The sequence below is a fragment of the Phaseolus vulgaris genome, chromosome 1, assembly GCF_000499845.2.
Source record: "Phaseolus vulgaris cultivar G19833 chromosome 1, P. vulgaris v2.0, whole genome shotgun sequence".
Taxonomy (NCBI): Eukaryota; Viridiplantae; Streptophyta; class Magnoliopsida; order Fabales; family Fabaceae; genus Phaseolus; species Phaseolus vulgaris.
In genome coordinates, this window is record NC_023759.2 from 7,234,817 (window position 1) to 7,257,821 (window position 23,005).

The following is a 23,005-nucleotide window of genomic DNA, read 5'->3' on the forward strand; positions in this document are numbered from 1 at the left end:
TAATAATTACCCAAAACCACAAAAGATCATTAAGGCAACCAAATATATACCACCTTCCATTAAGATTCTATCAAAAAATTAAGCTACCTTTTATCCAAGAACATCATACCTCTCATCCTTGACCCAAGAACCAACCAAGACCCACCTCCAACACTTCCTAACCCTTCTACTACATGATCGAAGGAAACCCTACTAAAAGAACACCAAAAGCACAACCTATTCCAACTAAGAAATCATGCACACCATAACTTAGCTTCCAGAACCTTATCATGAAGTTCTCTCTAATAAATTTTCAAATAAACCAACAAGAAACTCAAGAAACTTATCTCATGTCCACCTAGATTCATTTGTCATATCTTACCACATAAGAACCAAGCTATAAAATACATAAACACACAAAAAATGAAGCCAAGAAATTAGTTAACAAGCATAACCTCTTTCCAAGAGAAATCTCAACTAGGTTTCCATCAATTTATAATAATAATAATTAATAAACTATTTATTAATGTGATTGACCTCTTTCGAAAATGAATCTTTAATGGTAGTTGCATTACTTTTTTAATCATTCAATTCAAGTACAACATCCAACATGAAATCTTTCTATATATAATCTAATGTTATATGAATGATTCTTTGTAATGAATTTTTACATAATTTATGGAAGGATTTTATCTCAATCAATAAGAACACTTACCTCACTAACTAAAAATAATACATATATTATTATGTGATATAATATATTACACATTGTTTCCCGTTATATTGAGCACAAGTCCATAATTGACACTTATGTTAAATCAAGTAGTGTTGTATATTAAGATTCAATTATTAATATTATTAAGAAATACAACAAATATATCATATATAAATTGCTCTAGAAGGTCATATTATATTATAAGCGCGCGCACACACACACACACACATATATATGACAAAGACACATACAATGATACAAAACATTCATTACATTTTACTTTCCGAGAAAGCTTTGTTGGTATATTTTTTTTTGTACAAGTGGGAGTCAGAAAACTATAATATACATGACCTTGTGAATTAAACACTCTTATAAAAGAAGCTTTATTGTACATCTTCTTTTGGAGAGTTATTCCTTTGATCCTACCTTTGTTTTTGTTTATAGGAAAAAGATAGAAAATAATATTTGGAATTCTTAATCCCATAGAAAGATTAATAAAGGGTAAACTAAAGTGGTTTGTGTACAAACATTTGTAATCAACATTTGATCATTGAAATCCTTTTGGAATTTCTTAAGAGATACAAATTTTAAAAATTAAAAATCCAAATTTCCAATCTAGAATTTTGGAAGCGCTCTCTCGAACTCATCTACCAAAACCATGTTATATACATTCTCTTTGAAATTTCATTTGCTTCACTCTCCACCACCTTTAGGCCCTGTTTGTTTATGGGCAAGGAAAAACGAAGTTTTACTATGCAGAAGGAAAACTCGAAAATCAATGTAAAAAGGCACGGAATCCCAAAAAAATCTGCACTCTAAACTTTCTTCGCTGAGTTGCAAAGAAAGTTGAATATATATATATATATAATTAATTATAATTTATTATTTTACCCTTTTTATTTTAAATAAAATATAATTATTATTTTTTAAATAGAATTATAATTTAAATATAAAAAATATAATTAAGATTATAAAAAAATAATTCTTCTAAAATAACATAATTAATACTTTTTAATAATAAAGAAATAAATTTATATAATAATTATATTAATTAAAAAATTTAAAATTTAAAATAATAATGTTATTTAATATAAAAATAAGTTTTTATCAAATATTTATAATTATAAATATTTAAATAATATTTTAAATAAAAAATAATTATAATTTATAAATAATTAATTAATTAATTTTTTAACAATTTTTAAATGTAAGGGCAAATATTTAAAGTTACATTTTTATCAATTAAAAAAAATATAATTTTAATCACACCCATCACATCACTCACAAACTTTCCTCACATTTTTCACTCTATTTACCTTAATCCAAACACCTTAACTTTTTTTACATTTTCTCTTCAAATCATCTCAAATCCACTCTCTCATTTCCACACTCTAATCCAAACAAATCATTAGTAAAACCACATTTTTTTTATGCATCCTCTTTGGAATTTTATTTGCTCCATTATTTCTACCTCTAGCTTACATTACCCATTCACTTAACTAAAAAAATATAATAGAATCTGAAATGAAAATAATATTTTCAAGTTTAATTAAAGTATTAGGTATGTGTATTTTGAATAGTAAAAAATTATGTATTATGTTATCTTGAATTTTTTATATTATTAAATTATAACTTTATTATATTTCTTTGATATTTATATAGTATTTAACTTTTTTTTACATAATATTATGTTATTTTTGTTATAAAAAAAATATGAATTTAAATTTAAAATTAAATTTTTTTTTTAATAAAAATATGGATTTAGATTTAAAATCCAATATAATTCTTTGAATTTGAATTTGTAAAAAGTCTAAATTATTTTTATGAAAAATATAGATTTGAATTTAAACTCTAATCTAAATTCTTAATCCAAATATTTAGATTTAAATTGGACTTTCATAGTTATCCTTAACTTTATTCAACTTCTAGAACATACTTGTTGTTCTCAATACACTCAAAATATAAGTTGAATATCTTATAAATAAATTATTATTCTTATTAATAAGAGATAAATTAATCATCATTTAAAGATTAATCATCATTTAAAGATAAAAGCTAGCAATTTGCTTGTCCTTCATTATAGCTTTGATATATTATTCATTTACAATAATACCTTAAGACCTATTATGAATATATTATTAGCAAAAAGATAAGATTACAAAATAATATCTCTATAACAACAAAACTCACTTCAATTTACACTTATAATAACTTTTTTGTTCACTATTCTTAGTCATTCGCACCTCTATTAATTTATATACTCATTTCTCATTAATATTAAACATATTCTTTATTATGGTTATAGAATTCGAAAACTCACTTCCATTTATTCCACAAAAAACGTTCAATTTCTGATAAAAATATAAAGCAAGTAAATAATTTCTACATGAACAAATTTACAATTGATTTTGCAATCTAATCTAAAATCATTTTTTTCCCATAAGAGAATTCAGAATATTTTTCTTAATCTAAGTTAAATACCAATTCATAATTTATTTCATTTTTATTTGTATATAGTTTCATTTATATAATTATTTATATTAAAAAAATGCAAATATATTAAAGAAGAGAGTGTTTTCTTTATTTTTCCAGGACTAAATTAATGCACCATACAAATATTACCAAATATAACCCTTCAAAAACATTGGTGACCCTTGGAACAATCCAAAAGACACACATTCCTTCAGTTTGACAGATCAGGTTCAAGCTTGGAGGGCCCTTTATTAATTTATTATTAGACAGTATGCCCTACAAAATTTTTATTCTTATCCGAGTCCCAACAATCTGAATAATTTTTAAGTTAAAATATATTTTTAATCTCTATAGTAATTTTTTTTACTATATTTAGAATTATTTTCTCTGGTGTGTGTAATTCAAAAAAAAAAGTTATTTTAGTTCCTATGTAGGGAATACTAATAACTATTTCTCTTATTCCTTCAATCTATATTTTTTTTTCTTAAATTGAGTTCTTTATATTGATTTTGTAAATTTTATGGTATTAGATAAATTTAAACAGTTTAAACAAAACATTATTTTAATGTTAATAATATAATGAAACTTTAACTTTTTTATTTATTTTTAAATGGTTTTTTAGATAAAAAAATTAATTTTATTCTGTTAGGTATAATATTTTGATAATATTAAACACATTTAGTAATTCCAAAATTTGTAATTCTGATTAGTAGATATTAGTCTTTTCAAGAAAAAAATTGTAGTTGATGTGAACCCAAACTTTTCTTTATAAAACTACAATAAAAACTCACTCATTGTTTCTATAATAAAAAAGTGTAATGTGTTCCTCATTTTAAGCACATGCAAAATTTCCTTGATTGAAAAATCTTGCATTTCTTAGCTGTCACAGTTTTAAAACATTTACATCATACGGTTTTTTGCATAGCAGCCATCTTCTGATCTTCTAGCTTTCCTTTCATATTTGCTGGTTAATCATGAGAAATGTGGTTATTTTTTCCTTCATTTTTTTGCTGCTTTGTGTCTTCTTCTATGCTATAACAAGCACTAAAATTGAAGTGTCTATGAAAAATGAAGCAAAACCATTTTCTTACCATATCAAAGCCTTGGAATTCATATGGAGTCATCTTGGTTATCAACATGTGTGGCCAGTAAGTTCTTGCATCCATCACATTACACTGTGTCTCTCTTCATTAATCACTAATTGCTTAATTGATTATCAAGGAAGTTAATTCCTTAATTCATTGTAATACAATGCTTTTTATGCATTATAAGATAAGTAACACTTGTATTTTTATATGTCACTCTTAAGATAAACATGTTCTTTTGATCTATTGGGCAAGGAGATTGATAGATAGATAGATATCAGTAATCTCTGCCTATCACTTATCTAAATTCAGGGGTTAAGAAAGAGCAAATTTGATTACTCAATTATGAACAGGAAATGGAATTTGGCTGGAGAATTGTTGTTGGAACCTTGCTTGGAATCTTGGGAGCAGCATTTGGAAGTGTAGGGGGAGTAGGGGGTGGTGGCATCTTTGTGCCCATGGTAATCCTGATTCTTGGTTTTGATCCAAAATCAGCAGTTTCCATTTCAAAGTGTAAGCATTCATGTATCTCTTTCAGCAATCATTGTTCAGAAATGCAGCTGATATTGCTAATAATTATATGATTTTCTGTGAAGAAAGAAACTAGTTGTTTATAGACTAGTCTATTACTGAAATGGTTTTGACTGTTCTGTGTTTAGCCATTTACTGTGTTTAGTATTCAGGTATGGTGACAGGTGCAGCCATCTCAGCTGTTTTCTTCTGCTTGAAACAAAAACATCCCACGCTTGATGAACCTGTTATTGACTATGATTTGATGCTGCTTATCCAACCCACTCTCATGCTGGGAATCAGCATAGGAGTTATCTTAAGCGTAATATGTGCTGATTGGATGGTCACTGTTCTTCTAATAATTCTCTGTTTAGGTAATGATAGAAGATTTGTACTTTGATCAAAATTTCACTCAGCAATATCATTAATTTGCTATATTGGGTCTTTGCAGTGACATCAATCAGATCATTCTTCAAAGGTTCTGAGACATGGAAAAAGGAAACCAAAATGAAAGAGGTAAATGCTACAACTTTTTTGGGGTTTAAATCACCTTGCACCTTACCTACACAGCTTTTTTAGTTTCTCCATGGACTTTCCAATCATGCTTGGTGAAATTAGGAACATACTGGTTCACTCAATAACCTTGCATATTACCAAGTTCTTCTCCAAAGCAAAAATCTTGTGAATATGGTATAAAGATTCTGATCCTCCATTTCTTTTCAATAATATCAGGAGACTAGCAAACTTTCATCAGAGTCTTCTGGTGAGTTTATGAATTGATTTTTTTTTTCTCAAATAAAGACTTCATCTTGTTCATCTGGTCACAAGACACAACCTCAATATATATCTACAAGTTAACCAAGTATATGCCATGGACCTTCTCTTCCAGCTACTTGCAATGGGGATGAGGGATACAAGTATCTTCCAGGATGTGTAGAAGAAGGTGCTGCAAAGAATACTAGAAAAACTGAGGTTGGTATGCACTGGTCCACATGTTCTTAACATGATCAAATTAAGTTATTATATGCCATAAAGGAAGGTCTATGCATGCAGGTGAACTTCCTTGGCAACATCTATTGGAAGGAGTTTGTACTTGTTTTCCTGGTGTGGCTCGCATTTGTTATCTTACAGATTGCCAAAGTAATTTTCTTTTCCATAGAATTACAAGAACTTGCATTGCATTCTTCCTTTTTTCTTGTGCAATCATTTCAGCTAACCATTCAAAGGGATTAACTTTTGGCAGAATCTTGTAGCTTCCTGTTCAGTCACATACTGGATACTTCTTTTGTCACAGGTAAACCAATTAGTATCACTTCTTTTTCTGTGGTGCCAAATATCCATGCATAAGAGGCTAAGATCTATTATATAATTGAACCAACTACATATTCAATGAAACTTTGATCTCAAATGTGGCAAATTGGAAATTACACTCATTATATGCTGGCACTACTTGTGTTTTGTAGATACCAATTACTGTAGGATTTTATTTGTATCAAGCAAGAGCCCTATATCAGGGGAGATCTGCAGGTGGTCAACACACACATTGGCCATTGCACCATCTATTTCTAGCCAGCATCTGTTCTCTGCTGGCTGGAATTGTTGGTGGACTTCTTGGTACAGGTTCTGGATTTGTCATGGGTCCTTTATTTCTAGAAGTAGGAATTGTTCCACAGGTGAGTTCTGAATCTGATAGATCTTTCTTTCACTTTCACCCTTATTTTTCATAGTGCTCAATGTGAGTACCTAGAATTTAATTTGAACCAGAACAGTTATCTTCTTATCTTTCATGGTTTTGCAGGTAGCAAGTGCCACAGCCACTTTTGGAATGATGTACTCAGCATCTTTATCAGTTGTACAATACTATCTCTTGAACCGTTTTCCAGTTCCCTATGGTGAAATAACACTTCACATTTTACCCTTTAAATCTCTCTGAATGGTTTTCAAAGGAAACATAAATTTCAAGTAATTTATGTTCATGTTTCTTACTGTTTGGCAGCTCTCTTCCTCACCCTTGTGGCTGCCATTGCAGCATTCCTAGGACAGCATCTCATTGACAGGCTTGTTAATATCTACAAAAGGGCATCTTTAATTATTTTTGTCTTGGCCTTCACAATATTTATTAGTACAATTGCATTGGGTGAGTGTTTTTGCTGCTTCCATTACTTCATACTTGCTAATTGTTTGCTTTTCTCCTTTTTTTTATATAATTTCTTAATAAACATTTACAGTAGAACAAATTAGGTGAAATGATTTTTACATTTCAAATTTTAAAAAATATCTTCCACACTTACTTCCGGAAGTTAATTTTACCATGTGCATAACTTAATGTAAATTATAAATAAATAATTTATTTTAAGTTTAATTAAATTTTAAATACTCATAAATTTAAATACTTTCAATTGGGTGGATTAAAATTTATCATTCTATTAGATATTTAAAATATTATTCTTTTACTTTTGATTATCATGATGTTTTGATTTTTACCATAAACTTAGTAACGTGATCGTTTTTTTTCATAATTCATCAATCAACTCACTTTTTTTTCTTGTTAATCTCTTTTAACTCGTGACTCAACTCGTTTTTTTTTTCAAAAACGAGTTGACTAACAAATAGAAAGAGATTGGAAGAACAAAAACAAATTGATCTGTGAGTTAGATGCATAAATTGGAGGTAACAATTACTTCTTCTTCTTGACAATAAAATAAAAAATATGATACTTATAAAAAATATTTTAACCACTTACTAGAAAAATAAATTAATAGACTTAGTTGAAAATACTCAAATAGGATATTAAAAACTTAATTAAAAAATCATTATATTTTTTTTTCTCTTACTTCTTCATCCAAAAGTTTCTCCTAATAAAACTTTTGTTCTCCTTTCTTTGATTGGCCTTATGAGAATATACCGTTTTCTCATAACTTTCACTTTTTATGTCTCTTTATAGGTGGAGTTGGAATATCAAACGTGATCTTGGAGATTGAAAGCAATGAATATATGGGATTTGAGAATTTTTGCAACAATAATAACTAGATGTTTCCAAGTATATATTTACATTTTTTTTGTCATTAATTGTGGCTTGCCACCACACGAAGAGATTATATGTTTTGTCCTTGTTTTAAAAAGGTAGTTCTATAGAATCTTTAAATTTTGTAAATCCATAGAAGATGTATTCTACCTTTTTGCACGAATTATAAAATCACAATTACGTTTATACATATGGTTTCTGTTTGATTAGTTCTACTGAACTTCTAATATTTGTAAGATTTGTCAAAAGAAAATAAATCTACATAATTAATTGTTCCATGTAAAAAGAAAGAGAGATTAAGTAATTTAGGAGAGAGCGTGGAAGGAATTAATCTTAGACCAACCTACTCTTAAAACCTTCAAAAATAACCTTTTACTTAGGAGCACAATATATAAAATAACCTTTTTCCATTATATAAAATCATTAAATAACAATTAAATTTAAAGATAAAAAATAATTAATCACTATATTAATTAAATTAAATATTATTTTATAGATTAAAATATTATTTATATTTAATAAAGACTAATTTATAATCTAAAATATTAGTAACTAAAATTTTGATAACTAATTTAAATACTAATTTAAAAATTATTTTATAATTTTTTATTATTAATAAAATCTATTTTAGATAGAGAATTTTTGTAGTTTATAAAATGTTCTCTAATTTAGTCAAATAATAACTAATTATTTTGGTCTATAAAATTAATTTATATTTGATGTTTTTTTTTGTCACACTATAAATGAAAATATTGAAAAATAAACTAAAAAAAGTTATATATATATATATATATAATATGATAAACATTTCATCAAATTAGAAATTGAAGTTGAAATAATTTCCTTCGGTTGACAAAGTCGAAAAGACAATTAATTATTGTTCACACTAAAAAATTACACTACAAGAAATTAAATAAAAACTAATTTAAAAAAAAATAGTTATTATATTGACTAAATTAAATATTGTTTTAGAAACTAAAATAATTATTGATATCTAAATTAGTTTCTATTATTGATAAATAGTTTCTATATTGATATTTAATTAACTACCAACTTTACAATTTATAAACTATTTATCAATAATAGACACCAATTTAGATACCAACAATTTGTTTAGTCTCTAAAACATTATATAATTTAGTCAATGCAACTAATTATTTTTTGTCTCTAAAAATGGTTTCTATTCCATGACTTTCTAGTAATGTTGTAATAAAAACATTTAATAATACCTTATGTTGAGGAGGTATTTTAATAAAATATTTTATTTGTAAATATATATATATATATATATATATATTATCTTGTTCAAGAGAACTAGAAGTATATATATTAATCCAAATTTATGGATTCTTTTGGTTCAAACCAAAGTCAAACAATATATTTCTTAACAAGGAAAATTCACAAATTCTTACTTTTATCTTGAAAATTTATCTTGAAAATTTGCAAAATCACTTCATCTTCCTATCACTTATTGTTTTTTATTCTTCCAAATTATCATATTCTCTCCTATAAAAATGGAGTATCTAGAAATGGACCTTATATCATGTCCTAAACTTGTATAATCTACATCTATTTAACCTTTTACCTTTAAGTGTGTATAATTTGATAATAATATTTCTTTTTTTGGGAGAAGAATTCAAATATTTCAATATTTGTGAAGAAATCCACATGACTCTTAAATGGATTACGCAAAAATTGACTCATATATACAATCTAGATAAATAAATTACTTTTCCAACTAACCTTTTGATGGAAAAACCTTCCATGTGCATGACAATTCTTCTTCTTCAATGTTTTGGTTTGAAATTTTTCTATGGATGATAAAGAATAACAGAAGCATATAAGAAGTGAAACAATGTCATGATTTGGAAATGAAAATTATAACTTTGATTCTAAGCGAGGTTAGGCCAACACACTAGTTTCTAGAGTGAGGTTGGACCAACACTACTATGAGGAGTCTAAAATGTGTCTAGCAAGAAAATAACTATAGAGAAAACTTTGACAAGTAGAAGTGTCGCAGAATTTGGACAACATTAGAGAGAAACTTTAGGGTTCATGATAACCCTCAAATCAGATACTGGAATGAACTTAGGACAACCCTAAGGAAACGTCATGTACCATCTTACTATGATAGGGAGTTGATGTATCAACTCCAACAACTTCAACAAAAGGACAGGATTGTAGAGGAATATAGGCAAAAAAATGGAGTTAATATAAGGGCGGGAATAAGAGAAGAACCTAGAATAACCATGGTATGGTTCCAAAGTGGCCTCAATCATGAAATCTAGGAAAGGGTTGAACTTTTACCTTATAATGACTTAAATGATTTTATTCAACTTTGTGTTAGGGTAGAACAACTTAAAAGGAGGTATAATAATAGGAAGGACTACCCTGACACATCCTATTATAGGAGAGAGCTTAAGAGGGAGGGTTACCCCTCCAAATCTAAAAATAATGAGCCACTGGAAGAAAATAAGGATATGGATAGAGGAAAAGAAAAAGAAAAATATAATTATAAAACTCTTCCAAAGAGGCTAAAATGATAAATGTCCAATGCTTCAAATGTCTTGAAAAAAACACTACTCTTTTGAGTGTCCTCATAAAAGAACAATGATTTTAAATGATCAAGACATTAAAAGTAAGGATAATTCTTAGTCTTCACCTAGTGAGGAAGAAGTTTTAAAATCTAAGGAAGAAGAAGTCTTTCCTTATGATGTAGAATTTTTATTGGTGAGAAGGCTTTTTAGAAGTCAATCCATTGCATTACTACAGTCACAATAACCTCTCCCACACTTGATTCAAAAAAATTTAAAACAATTGTTCTGATATTGTGGATAATGGTTCTAGTTGTAATTGTTGTAGTGCAAAGTTGGTAGAAAATTTAGCTTAAACTATTGCACCCGATCTAAAACCTTAAGAATTTGTTGTCCAAATTTTGAAACACTTCTATTTGTCAAGTTCTCTCTATGTTAACACCTATTAGTGTGACTAGTCTAGACATATCTAGGATTTGACCTCACCTATTCTAGACCTTTTTTTCTCTCACGGTTTCACCTCATTCCTCCATTGAAAATACACTTCTCCATAGCTTCTATAAGACATGATCTAGCTCCATCCAAAGAAAACTCAAACTCAAGAACATGGAGCCAAGTTTGGTTTCCATCATTCCTTTAATACTTAAAAAAAAAACAATTTAAGCACTAAAACAACTCATGGTTTTTATCAACAACGATGTACTTCAAACTTAAACATCTCAATTTCAAGTAATAAATTAAATTATACTTTCTTTAGCATACAAAAATATGACTTTCAATTTAGTCACTTCAATTTGCAATACATATTTAAGATCTCTAATATAAACCAATAGTTGAATTAATCTTTATTTTATTTATAGACTTTTTAATATGTCCTCTATAAAGCAAAATTATAGTCACATACAACAAAATCTTCTAATAGTTCACAAGCAAGATGATTTACCAACTTGTTAACACAATTAATGATAATCGAAGCATGTGATCAAGTTGTAATAAGAAATTATTTCTAACATAAAATCAAATATTTATAGTAAAATTCAAATATACTAAAAAATAATATAAAAAATCGTAATTAGCATTTAATGAGCAAATTGTATAATTATGAAAATATATTATTCCAAATGTTTTTAAGGAATAATTTGATATTACAATAAAATAAGAAACACAAAGAAAAATATATCTAAAAGTAATCAATAATATATATTGTCAAGTACTCTTGGATGTTTAGTCAAAGACTAAAAAAGAAAGTCGATATTTTATATCTCGAACTCATTTGCTAGCAACACAATATCAAATTTAAAGTCAATATTTTATAACTCGAGACTAATTTGCTAGCAACACAATATCAAATTTATATGTGAAAATATTCAAGTGATTATGTCGAATACAAATGAACTCCTTGTGTAATTGGTGCATTTCATTAGTGCACTCATTGTACATACTCATTGTGTATTAGATATAAATATCTTAAATAATTATAATTATCTTGATACCGTTATATGATTTTAAAAATATTTTTAGTAGATTAAACATAAATGTCTTATATAAAAATATAAAGAAAAACTTTTAAAATTTAAATTTTTGGTTCAAGCTAATTAAAGCATGTTAAATAATCAACTTTGTCAAAATATGATTATTTAAATTGTTATTACCTACTCTCTATAATTATATATAAGGACATAATATATTATTAATTTCATTTCATATATTGAATAATGAATTTTCATATAATCTATTTTTGGCAATTTGTCTTTATCTTTATTTAAGATCTCTTTAAAAATTTAATTATTATTTTCAAAATTCAAGAAAACATTAATTCGTTTTTATCAATTATTACTTTTATTGTGGTAAAAAAATACTATTTTTCTTATATTTACAAACAACCTTAAACCTTATAACTGACATATAAAAACAAAAAAATAAACCTTAAACCTTAATTGATATAAAAAAAAGTAAAATGAATACATTTTATAAATAAATTTTAATCATAGATTTTTTATTAATTTTTTTCATTTTATTTTATGTTTATCTTATTATTACGAAGTGGACTTTAAGCCTAACTCAACCCCATAAAACTGGCTAATAGAGTTGAGGTTTGCACCCACTTATATATAATGAAAGGCTCTAATCTCTAGTCGATGTGGGATCTCCATTGGTTTAATACTAGGGATGATAATGATGAGAAGGGTTGGCTATGTTATTATTCTCAAAGTAAAAATTATATAGTGGGTATACATGTATCCACATATGTACTAGCCCTATATTATTCTAAATTTAAAAAAAAAAATCACAACAAAAGAAATAAGTTGTCATCAAGAGTTTAATATAAAAAAACACATATTTTTTTCAATGTCAAATATTAAAAAATATTTATATAAATATTAAAATAAAATATCAAATAACAATTACATAAAATATTAAGTAATTATAAAAAAATATTAAACAATTAACGTAATTGAAATTTCATTATAATTATAATTTTGTTATTTTTTAAAAAAATTTATGAAGTAAAATACCTTGAGGATACAAGTGAGTTTGATGGATATCAAACAATTCAAATAATTTAGAAAAAGAATAAAAAATTACGTAACTAAAGTAGGATTCTTTAAGTGAAATGAAAAAAAAAAAAAAATCATTGACTAAGTCAAACCGTGCAAAAGAGAGTAAAAAATTGTTAGTGAGAGTAGGTTCTTCAAATTAAAGAAAATAAGAACCAACTAGAAAATATAAACTAAGGGCTTACATGATTAAACATTCAAAATTGAGAGTCAGATATTCTCATATAACAAATAAAAAACAAATAAAAATATTAAAAATGAGTAAAACTTATCAAATATGTATTGTAGAAACGATTTAATTAAATGGAGGTTTGTATTTATTAAAATATAATACGTCATTTTGAATAATCAAAATGAATACTCAAGGTTATAATGAAAGGTTCTAAGTAATTGTCAAATGAGTTAAACAATTAAGATAGAGAATGACAAATAGTTCAACTAATTAAGAGTTGTTTCAAATAAAATGAAAGCATGGCCAAAAAGAAGAAAAAAAACAATTTTTTTTGTTACCTAATAAACTTAGGGTATTTTAACAATTTAAAATAAGGACATATATAAGGATGAGGACAAAGACAAAATATATACATACTTATCCCTATTTTCATTCTTATAATCAATTTAAAATATTAGGTGTTACTCATAAGACAATTTCGAACAATACACTTAAGTATGACTTCATTTAATATTCCTATTTAATAGTAATAATATTTTAGATTTTGTATTATTAAACATTAAACCATGTATATATAATGGAAGGAGAATTCCAAATATTAGTATATCTAAAAAAGTAAGAAAAGTCTTAATTACTTTTATTATTTTTTGTATTACTCATAGTGAGGGAGATCATTCAGGGTTTTTTTGTCACTTAAGTGTTTGGTGCATCTATCTAGTAGTATATGTTAATGACATTGTTCTTACAGGTAGTGATCACCATGACATCTCTCAAATAAAACAACATATTTGTCACCACTTTCAGACCAAATATCTTGGCAAACTCAAATATTTCTTGAGGATTGAGGTAGCATATTCCAACAATGATATTATTATATCTCAAAAGAAGTATGCATTGGATATTCTGGAGGAAACTAAATTAATAAATTGAAAATCTATGGACACACTTATGGATCGTAATGTCAAACTTCTACCTAGTCAGGGGAGTCTCTCTCAGATCCCGAGAAGTACATAAAATTAGTTTGAAAATTAAAGTATCTTAACGTTATTCGTCCTGATATTTCATTTGCAGTTAGTGTGGTGAGTCAATTCCTTAATTTCTCATGTGTTGATAATTGGAATGTAGTCATTCGAATATTGAAGTACATTAAAGGTTTTCTTGGAACATGCTTGCTATATAGTCACAATAATCATACTAATGGGGTAGTATTTGCCTGGATCCCAAGAGTGAAGAGAAAGTTGGGTCTACATTGGATCTCATCTAAATCACCCTATCTATCCTCCCAAGGATACGTTTGGTTTCAAACTCCGGTTCAAATAGAAGAAGTACGCCATGCTAATGTGCCTGGGATGATCCACGTCTCAGATTAGGCGCTCATAAGCACATTAAACTATTCATGTGGATAAGAGCCCTTAAAGTTTAGGCACAACGAAGCAATTATCAGGGATGCACTCTACCACTAAGCTAATAACCCGTCATGTGAGTCTCCTACCGAGGTCTGCTATGCCAAAATCAAGAGAAACCCCATCACCCACTTTCATTTTTATACCCCATCCATGTCGCCATAAGGGCGACATGGATGAGGATGAAAAAAGGGAGCTCCTATCAACTTGTTCCAACCTAGGATAATAAGGTCATGAGTTTTGTCTTACTTCACCAATGAGAAATGAAAGAAGACATCCATCTCCAAATTTGATTCAAACATAACTTGCTTTTTTTTTGGGTAAGCAATGTCAAACTACCCAACAAGCATTAGCTCTCCTTAAAAAAAAGGTGATCCAACTGCACCTTCCAATACATGACTTCGCTCCAGTCACTAGCCCTGCCTTCGACATCCCCTTCCTTGCGGTTAGCTCACCCTTGTGAGATTTAGATCCTTTGTCCATTCCATTGTAGCACATATGTCATCCAGGACATAAGGGACATGATGACTTGATGTCATCCTCACTTTCCTTTGGCTTATCACCGACAATCTTGTTAGGGTTCCAAACTTAATCTTGGAAACTAAACACGAAGGTTGCATGTTGTGGGACTTAATCAAACCCTTTACGACACAACCTGATGACAACCATGCACCACCTGTGTCCGTGTTCCCGAAGGCACCCTCTCTTTCAAAAGGATATTGTATTTCCATTGGTGAAAATTTGATTTTTTGGAAGAGTAAGAAAGAAAATGTTGTGGCAAGATATATTGATGAAGCATAATAAAGAACTATGACCTTAGCTACTTGTGAGCTTGTTTGACTTAAAGAGTTACTTAAAAATTGTCGATTCATCACTAAATTATTACAGACCAATAAAAAGAAATAAAGTACCATAATTTAGAAATCAATTACTCATCTATTACATCTACCCATCTTGTGATTCTAAATCAACAAACTTCTTCATCAACTCACGAAATTAAGTAAACTTATAAGAATTTCAATCTGGAGAGATTACTCAAATGATACTCATATGTGATAATTAGTATACTATTCCTATTAGCTTAAATCTCGTCTTTCATGAAAGGACCAAACATATTGAGATTGATTATCATTTCATTTGAGAAAAGATTGTACCTGGAGACATCAAGACTGGGTTTGTTAATTAGCATATATTTTCACTCAATCTTTACGGAGATCTAGAATTGATTATATTTGTAACAAGTTTGCTACATACAATTTATATACACCACCTTGAGAAAATGTAGAATTTAACGGACTTGACCCATAGTTTATGTTATTTTATTATGTTATTCTATTATTATTTTTGTTATGGTATGTCAAATAATCTCACATCGCTTAGGAGTTGAGGCCAATGACGGTTTATATACATATTCCTCCCTTAATTGACCAAGAAGCCTTTTAAGGACAAAATCGTGACGAGGTTCCGAGCTTCAAAGCGAACAATGCCTCAGATGCGGTGATTGACCCTAGTGATGCTATTTTAGTGGACTTGAGGTCATTTGTGGAAACGAAAAGTCGTTACCTTAGTCCTCGATTCTGGACTTGTTCTAGTATACCCAATAGTCTCACATCACTTAAGAGTCAATGTCAATAACAATTTGTAATAGACTTGAAATCGGAATAATTCATATTTATATAAACAACCATCTATATCTATATATAATCTATATATAAAGGAGATTCTCCATTGTAATTGTTTTTTGTTACACAAATTTCCCCTATTTTGTCCTTATTAATATTTGATTTTATTATTTTATTTTGGATATTTCAGACATTTTCTATTTTTTTAAGTATTTATTAAATAACTAATTATTCTTATAATTAATTAATTAATTAAAAACTTTTTTTAAAACTAATATACTATCATTTCGAAAAAAAACAATCATCAATTTTAAATTTTAAATGTGGAGTAGTTTGTCAAACGTGGAAGGAAAGAAACGGTTGATTGATGAAAGGTGGAATAGTTCTTAAGACGTGAAACAGTTTTTTTTTTCTTCATATCTTCATCTCTCTTAAAAATTATAGTTTTTATCTCTTCTTATTGTTTAGTTGTTATCCCTTCTTATCATTTGGTTTTTTATATTAAAAATTTGAAAAAACGTACCTTAATATTATAAATAATTTTAAATATATCTTTCATTAATAAATATATTTATAAATATTAATATTTATATAATATGTTAATATAATTATTTGTACATAATTAATTGTGTTGAACTTTATATATTTATAAATAATTATTTTGAAAATACAAATTATTTTTAAAATAAATATTTTCTTTTATTACACATTTTTCTCTTTTACTAAATTTTCACTATGATATAGATGATATAAATGTAAAAAATGGAGTACCAAGAGTAATTGAAAGTGGAGGTTATTTTATTTTATATGTGAGATTTGGTGTGAAAATGTGTGAGAGTATGCTTTCTTTGTTGCCTTAAAATAAGGAACTAAAGGAAAAATAGAAAATCATATAAAAATTATACATTAATATTAATTTAAAAAATTAAAAAAATAATTTTATTTTTTAAGTAATTCATATTAAATAAAAAAAAATATTTCATTATATTAATAAAATGAGATATATTAAATAAGTGTAGAATCGGAAAAAAATTATGTACACAAAAAAAAACGGTTATAATAAAAAATCTTCTTTATATATAGACTAGTGGGAACACAGGCAGTGACGTGCCTGTGTATCCGCATTTTTTATTTTTGTTTCTTTAATATTTTTTTTATTTTTCAAAAACAATTTCTCTTAATAAAATTAAAATGAGAAGTTAAAGAGTATACAATTAAAGAGTAGTGTGTATCCGCATTTTTTATTTCTCTTTTTTTAGTATCTTTTTATTCTTCAAAAAACAATTTCTCTAACATTAAAATGAGAAGTTAAAGAGTATACTATTAAAGAGTAGGTTAATAAAATAGTGGAGAGCGGTCATTAAAAGTTACATATGACAAAGTTATTTATTTACATGAGAAGTATGGTAAAAAAAAAGAATGTGTTATGTGTAGTGGAGAGAGAAAGTGGGGAGTAGGTACCTATACAAGAGAGAAAGGTGGAAAGTATGATACGTGGGTTATGTGTAGTGGAGAATCATAAGTTTAAATCAAAAAAGTAACGTAACAAATAAAATCAATTTTAAAATTATTTTATTAATTTTTGAAATTATAAAATGTCTAAATAACCAAAATAAATTAATACAATAAATTATTAAGTAAGGATAAAATGGAAAAAAAATTAAGAGCAGTTAAGAGGGGAATAAAAAATGACACAATGACCATAATACAATAATAAAATTAAATATTAATATAAGAATAAAAAAAATAAAATTAAGAGCAGTTAGGAGGGGAATCCCTTTATATATAGATATAGATAAATAAAAAACGGTTATAATGAAGAATCTCCTTTATATTCCTTTATTATAAATATAAATATATAGATTATATATATAGATATAAATATATAGATATAGATGTTATAGATATATGCATTATAAATTTATTTATATTTATTATTTAATATATGATAACAATAAAAATATATGAAAGGCCATTATGATTTTTTTAATTTGAGTTTTTAAATGTAAAGAAGATATAGCAGTTACATGTATGTGTGTATATATATATATATATATATATATATATATATATATATATATATATATATATATATATATATATATATTCAAGCGTAAAAGAAAAGAAATTGCAAATTTTTCTAAGAAATTTAAAACCCTACACCCCTTCCCTTTCCCTCTCTGAAACCGCTCTTTGATTCTGGTCTGAACAATGTCGACTGCGTTGCTGGACGATGAAACTGCGAAGAAAGTCGTACGACAGGTTTGCAATTGTCGTTTTTGCCTTTAGTTATTCGTTCGTCTTTTATTCAACTTTTGTTTACGTTTTGTTCCCAAACAGGTGGAGTTCTACTTCAGTGATAGCAACCTTCCCAGAGACAACTTTCTGAAGAAAACCGTCAGTGAAAGCGAAGATGGCAGTATCCTATCTTCTTCATTACGCGTTTGTTCCCTCGATAAATTGCTCCAAATTTGTAGCTTTTCGATAAAGTGATTAAATGGTGTTTTGCTTACAAGAAAACATAGCCTTAGAACAATAAATTTGTATTGAAGAGTAATACCGAAATTACTTTAGGCTTTTGGATCAATTTTTGTCATTTTTTTTTGTTTCAATTCTAAAATTCCAAACAGGGACATTCGTCATTGTGTTTAATCCTATTGCTGTTCTGTTTCCATAAAGACCTATTTGATCAAACCAAAAATGTGGCTATTTGCTTCTTTTTTTTCCCTTTTGCAATGTTGTTGGTCTTGACTCTTCCTGCAACCACACAGTGGTCAGTTTGGCTCTTATTTGTTCTTTTAATCGGATGCGAAAGCACCTTCAACTGGAGGAAGTAAAACCGGCTGAGGTGAGCGAAGATACAGTCAAAGCTGTTGCTCAAGCTTTGAAAGATTCGGCTTTGGTCAGAGTCTCAGAAGATGGTTGGTTTCTTTTTTGATGCATAAAATGTGGTTTTATTCAGGCAACATTAAGTTAGTATTTATTCATAATTAAAAGAATATAAGATTACTGTGAATTCCTCCTAGCTTTTTGGTTGTGTAAATTCTTTCTTTATTGTGGCTAGTTTAGACGGAGACTTTTTTTCCCTTTGCCGTGCTGTAGCAATATGAATAAGTTATCGAAATAAGCTTTTTTCCCCTTGAACACTGTTTTTGGTCTCTTGCAATGTTTCTTTCGTAAACATGCTACAATTTATTCTTTTGAACCACTTACTTCCTCAACTTTGTGTTTGCTATTGAAATAAGTTTTATGGTGATTGCTTGTAATGGTTATGGTGTGTTTATGTTTTTGAAAAATTTTAGGGGTTCTTGAGGTGAGTGGAAGAGGAATCAAATGGTCATTATTTAAATTTAATTTTTATTTGTGACTATGAATGATAAGTACATGTTTAACCCAGTATTTGTCAGTGCCAGATCCGTTGATTGTATGGATATATTCTGCTTTTTTAATTTTTTGGAGCTAGGTTCTATGCTGAATGAATTCATGCTACTTAGTTATTCTTAGTAAAAGAGTTTATGCCTAACTCACAAAACTAACTTGTAAAGTGAGGTTTGATCTACTTATATACTATAATTTGACCTTATCTCCAATCATGTGGGTTTTCTAACATACCCTCTCATGCCAAAGATTGGACATCTTGAGCGTGGCAGTAGGGGAACCCGATAGCGGGTGACACAAGTCCCAACAAAGTTGACTAGGATAAGCTTTGAATGGTTTTGTATTAGTAAGTTTGTGCCCGATTCAACCTCACAAAATGAGTTTGTAAGGTGTGGTTTGCATGCATCTACACACTTGAATTTGGTGTTATCTTTAATGGATGTGAGCTCTCTAACAGTTGTAGACAAATTTTTCTCATTTGTTTATTCATGTTTCAGGGAACAAAGTTGGCAGGTTAACTGAACTTCTGAAGCCAGAAGAGGTAATTGAGCAGGTAGAGATAAGAACAATTGCTGCATCGCCATTTCAATATGATGTGAAGCTTGAAGATGTGGAGGCATTCTTTGGTCAATATGCCAAGGTATTGTTTAAATTGCTGCTATCATTTATATTATAGCATTTTTGCTTGAGAGAATTGTAGTTCCTCTCCTTATTGTTATTGTTTTTTATGTATGGTATGTGGCAACTGGAGTGAAAATTGTATAAAAAGTTCATTAAACTTCTTGATGTGAAGCTGGAGCAGGATGCTTCTTGTAAAGAGACTGTCTTCATTTTTAAAGATAAAAATCTGGAAATTTATTGCACCGGTCAATCTTACATTCTTTAGATTATAGAAAACTTTGATGACAAAAAATGTTTGTAAGATGGTCCTTGTGGTAAAGAGTACTTTTTGATAATTTATTTTAAGTTACGAAAGGGATAAATTCTAGTTTTCTGTTTCAGGTTAACAGTGTTCGGTTGCCTCGCCATGTTGGAGACAAAAGGTTCTTTTGTGGCACTGCTCTTATTGAGTTTTCATCAGATGAAGAAATGGAATTCTTTTTGAAGAAAAACCTTGTCTATGCGGGGGCTGAGTTAGAATTAAAGCCAAAGTAAGAATGCTTGTATTGATTCAGTACTGAGTCATTGATTGATCAATTATAATTAAAAATTGTTATATTTTTTTTCTGTAAATTAGAATAATTTCTTATGTAAGTGAAAGAAAGAGAGGATAGTTTTGTGTATTTTATGTCAAATTCCTTTGAAAAAAGTATATTGCTGAAAGATTTGCAATTATTGATATTTGTAATAGAAAAAAAAAGAAAAAAAATGAGCATTGATAATAGCTGCTTTACAGTCAGCTTGTTTTTGTATCATTACATGAACATTTGAATGTAATGCATTTAGGTTGCAATGATTCGTTTTGTTGTAGCATGAGAATTTTAGGATGTGAAAACAGTCTACATAAGCATATTATCTAATATTGTTTATGTTTATTGTATCCAATTCAGGAAGGACTTTGATATGCAGAGAGAGAAAGAATTAGAAGAGCATGAAAAATTTCGTCCACTTGTGGGTTTAGATCACCAGAATAACACAAATACAGAAGCAGTGTAAGATACTAACAATTATTTTGATCCCCACTCCTACAATAAAACAGATAAGTTTATTAGCTAATTATCTATGTTTATCACAGCTACCCTAAAGGCTTACTTATAGCCTTCAAGCTAAAGACTATTTCTGATGAAGTTCCTTCAGAACAAAATAACCCTGATCAACAAACCAATGACGCTCATGATATCGCCAAAAACGATCAACAAAATCCATCTGAAATTGCTGCTGAGGAAAGTGGTAAAAAGGTGTCAGAAAATTATGAGAATGATAAAGAAGACAGTGGGGTGAGTGAAGGAAAAGAGACTGAGGGTGAGGAAAAGAGTAAAGAAACTGGTGAAAAAAATTTCGCTGCTGCTGACAAGGACAACAAGTTTGTTGTCTCACGAGAGGACTTGAGGGTTGTCTTTGAGAAGTTTGGTACTGTGAAGGTAATAGGTTTTCCCCCTTTCTTTGGCTGTTGGGGCTTAATGCCTGTTTAATTTTTGTCCATTTTACAGCTATCTACTTATTATAGCTACTTTATTTTTTTTTGGAGTTTTTAGCACTTTTAAAATGATACTTTGTGCCTAGTTTTGTTTGAATACCCAGGTGGTGAGTTCGACCATTCTGTCTCAGTTTCATCCTTTAACCCCTAAAACATTTGTTATTATTTATTATCTAGCTATTTGAATTGACCAAGACATGTATAAATTGTATACTGTTTGCCTGTTCAGTACATTGATTTCAAGATTGGAGAAGAGTCAGGATACATTCGATTTGAAGAACCTGAAGGTGCTCAGAAAGCTCGTGCAGCTGTAGTTCTTTCTGAAAAGGAGGGCTTAGATGTGAAGAATTGTATTGCTATTCTGGAACCAGTGACTGGTTTGTTTCTCTTCTAATTTATTTTTTCATGAGTTATTCATATGCATTTGTTTGGTAAAAAGCCCACTTCATAGGGCTTAGTTGTGAAGAATTGTATTGCTATTCTGGAACCAGTGACTGGTTTGTTTCTCTTCTAATTTAATTTTTCATGAGTTATTCATATGCATCTGTTTGGTAAAAACGCACACTTCATATCTTGATCAACACTTTTTTTTGGTTAATCTGATAGCTGTTCTTCTGGTATGGTTTCAGGTGAGGCGGAGAGAGAATACTGGAGCCTGCTTCGTGGTAATCAAGAAAAGCGCAGGGGATGTATGAATAACCGAGGAAGGTAAGAGGAGTCACTCAACCATGTCTTGAATAAGCCATTATCGGTTCCTCTTTTATTTTTGGCTTAAATATATTTTTGATTGGTGAAAATTTGACCTATTTCTTATGGTTATAAAAAAAGGTATTCACTATGTATGTGACTTTTTGTTCCCAACAAGTAGGCTATCAATTTTGTTAAATGTCAGACCAATAAACATAACATTTCTAGTGACGTGAAAATCATTATATATGTTGAGGCCAAAAATATATTTAAGTTTTTTACCTTTTTATTTTGGGGCTTCTCGGGAGGGGTGGAACTGAAACTAGGATATAACTAATAAGAAATGTTGTAAGCATTCTCTAATGCTCTTTTTGACACATTCTCTTCTTACATTCCATTGCAGGGGAAGACAGCATGGGGGGAGAGGAGGTAAATTCAACCGGTCCAGAGAGAATGAATCTGCACTAGATCGCCCAAATAAAGTTAGAAGGTTTTAACTATATAAGATTAATGGTTATAGATGACTTCAGATATCAGTTTTTTTGTGTTGCTGAGAGGTATTTGGCAATGTATACCGTAAATTTTGATCTGTTTATAGTTTGTTAGGAGTAGCATGATGTAGTTCTCCGCGACTCTGGGGTTAGTTTGTAACACACTAAGTTATTGCCCTTTTTGCAGTTTTTGGTATTATAATTTAATGAATGCATACCCTTTTCTTTTTATCACAA

At 28.5% G+C, this 23,005-nt stretch overlaps 2 protein-coding genes across 3 annotated transcripts; both read left to right on the forward strand.

Annotated features, from left to right (window-relative positions):
* Window positions 1-3,893: 3,893 nt before the first annotated feature.
* Window positions 3,894-7,976, forward strand: LOC137813423 (sulfite exporter TauE/SafE family protein 3-like). Of its 2 annotated transcripts, none has more exons than XM_068615668.1 (12): window positions 3,894-4,314; window positions 4,605-4,764; window positions 4,928-5,135; window positions 5,213-5,277; window positions 5,494-5,524; window positions 5,651-5,733; window positions 5,815-5,901; window positions 6,005-6,055; window positions 6,225-6,434; window positions 6,560-6,653; window positions 6,758-6,898; window positions 7,706-7,976. In XM_068615668.1, exons 3-12 carry the CDS (start codon window positions 4,937-4,939, stop codon window positions 7,789-7,791), a joined length of 1,047 nt encoding a protein of 348 aa, XP_068471769.1. In that variant the 5' UTR covers window positions 3,894-4,314; window positions 4,605-4,764; window positions 4,928-4,936; the 3' UTR covers window positions 7,792-7,976. The 2 variants fall into 2 exon arrangements, with proteins under 2 accessions (XP_068471769.1, XP_068471768.1); XM_068615667.1 differs by having other exon boundaries at window positions 3,963-4,314; window positions 4,935-5,135.
* A 10,212-nt stretch (window positions 7,977-18,188) lies between these two features.
* LOC137813424 (la protein 1-like) lies at window positions 18,189-23,005 on the forward strand. The gene is made up of 10 exons (XM_068615669.1): window positions 18,189-18,337; window positions 18,416-18,494; window positions 18,847-18,996; window positions 19,951-20,093; window positions 20,456-20,604; window positions 21,004-21,105; window positions 21,189-21,534; window positions 21,820-21,967; window positions 22,220-22,298; window positions 22,681-23,005. The coding sequence occupies exons 1-10, from the start codon at window positions 18,287-18,289 to the stop codon at window positions 22,772-22,774; spliced, it is 1,341 nt and encodes a 446-aa protein (XP_068471770.1). The 5' UTR covers window positions 18,189-18,286; the 3' UTR covers window positions 22,775-23,005.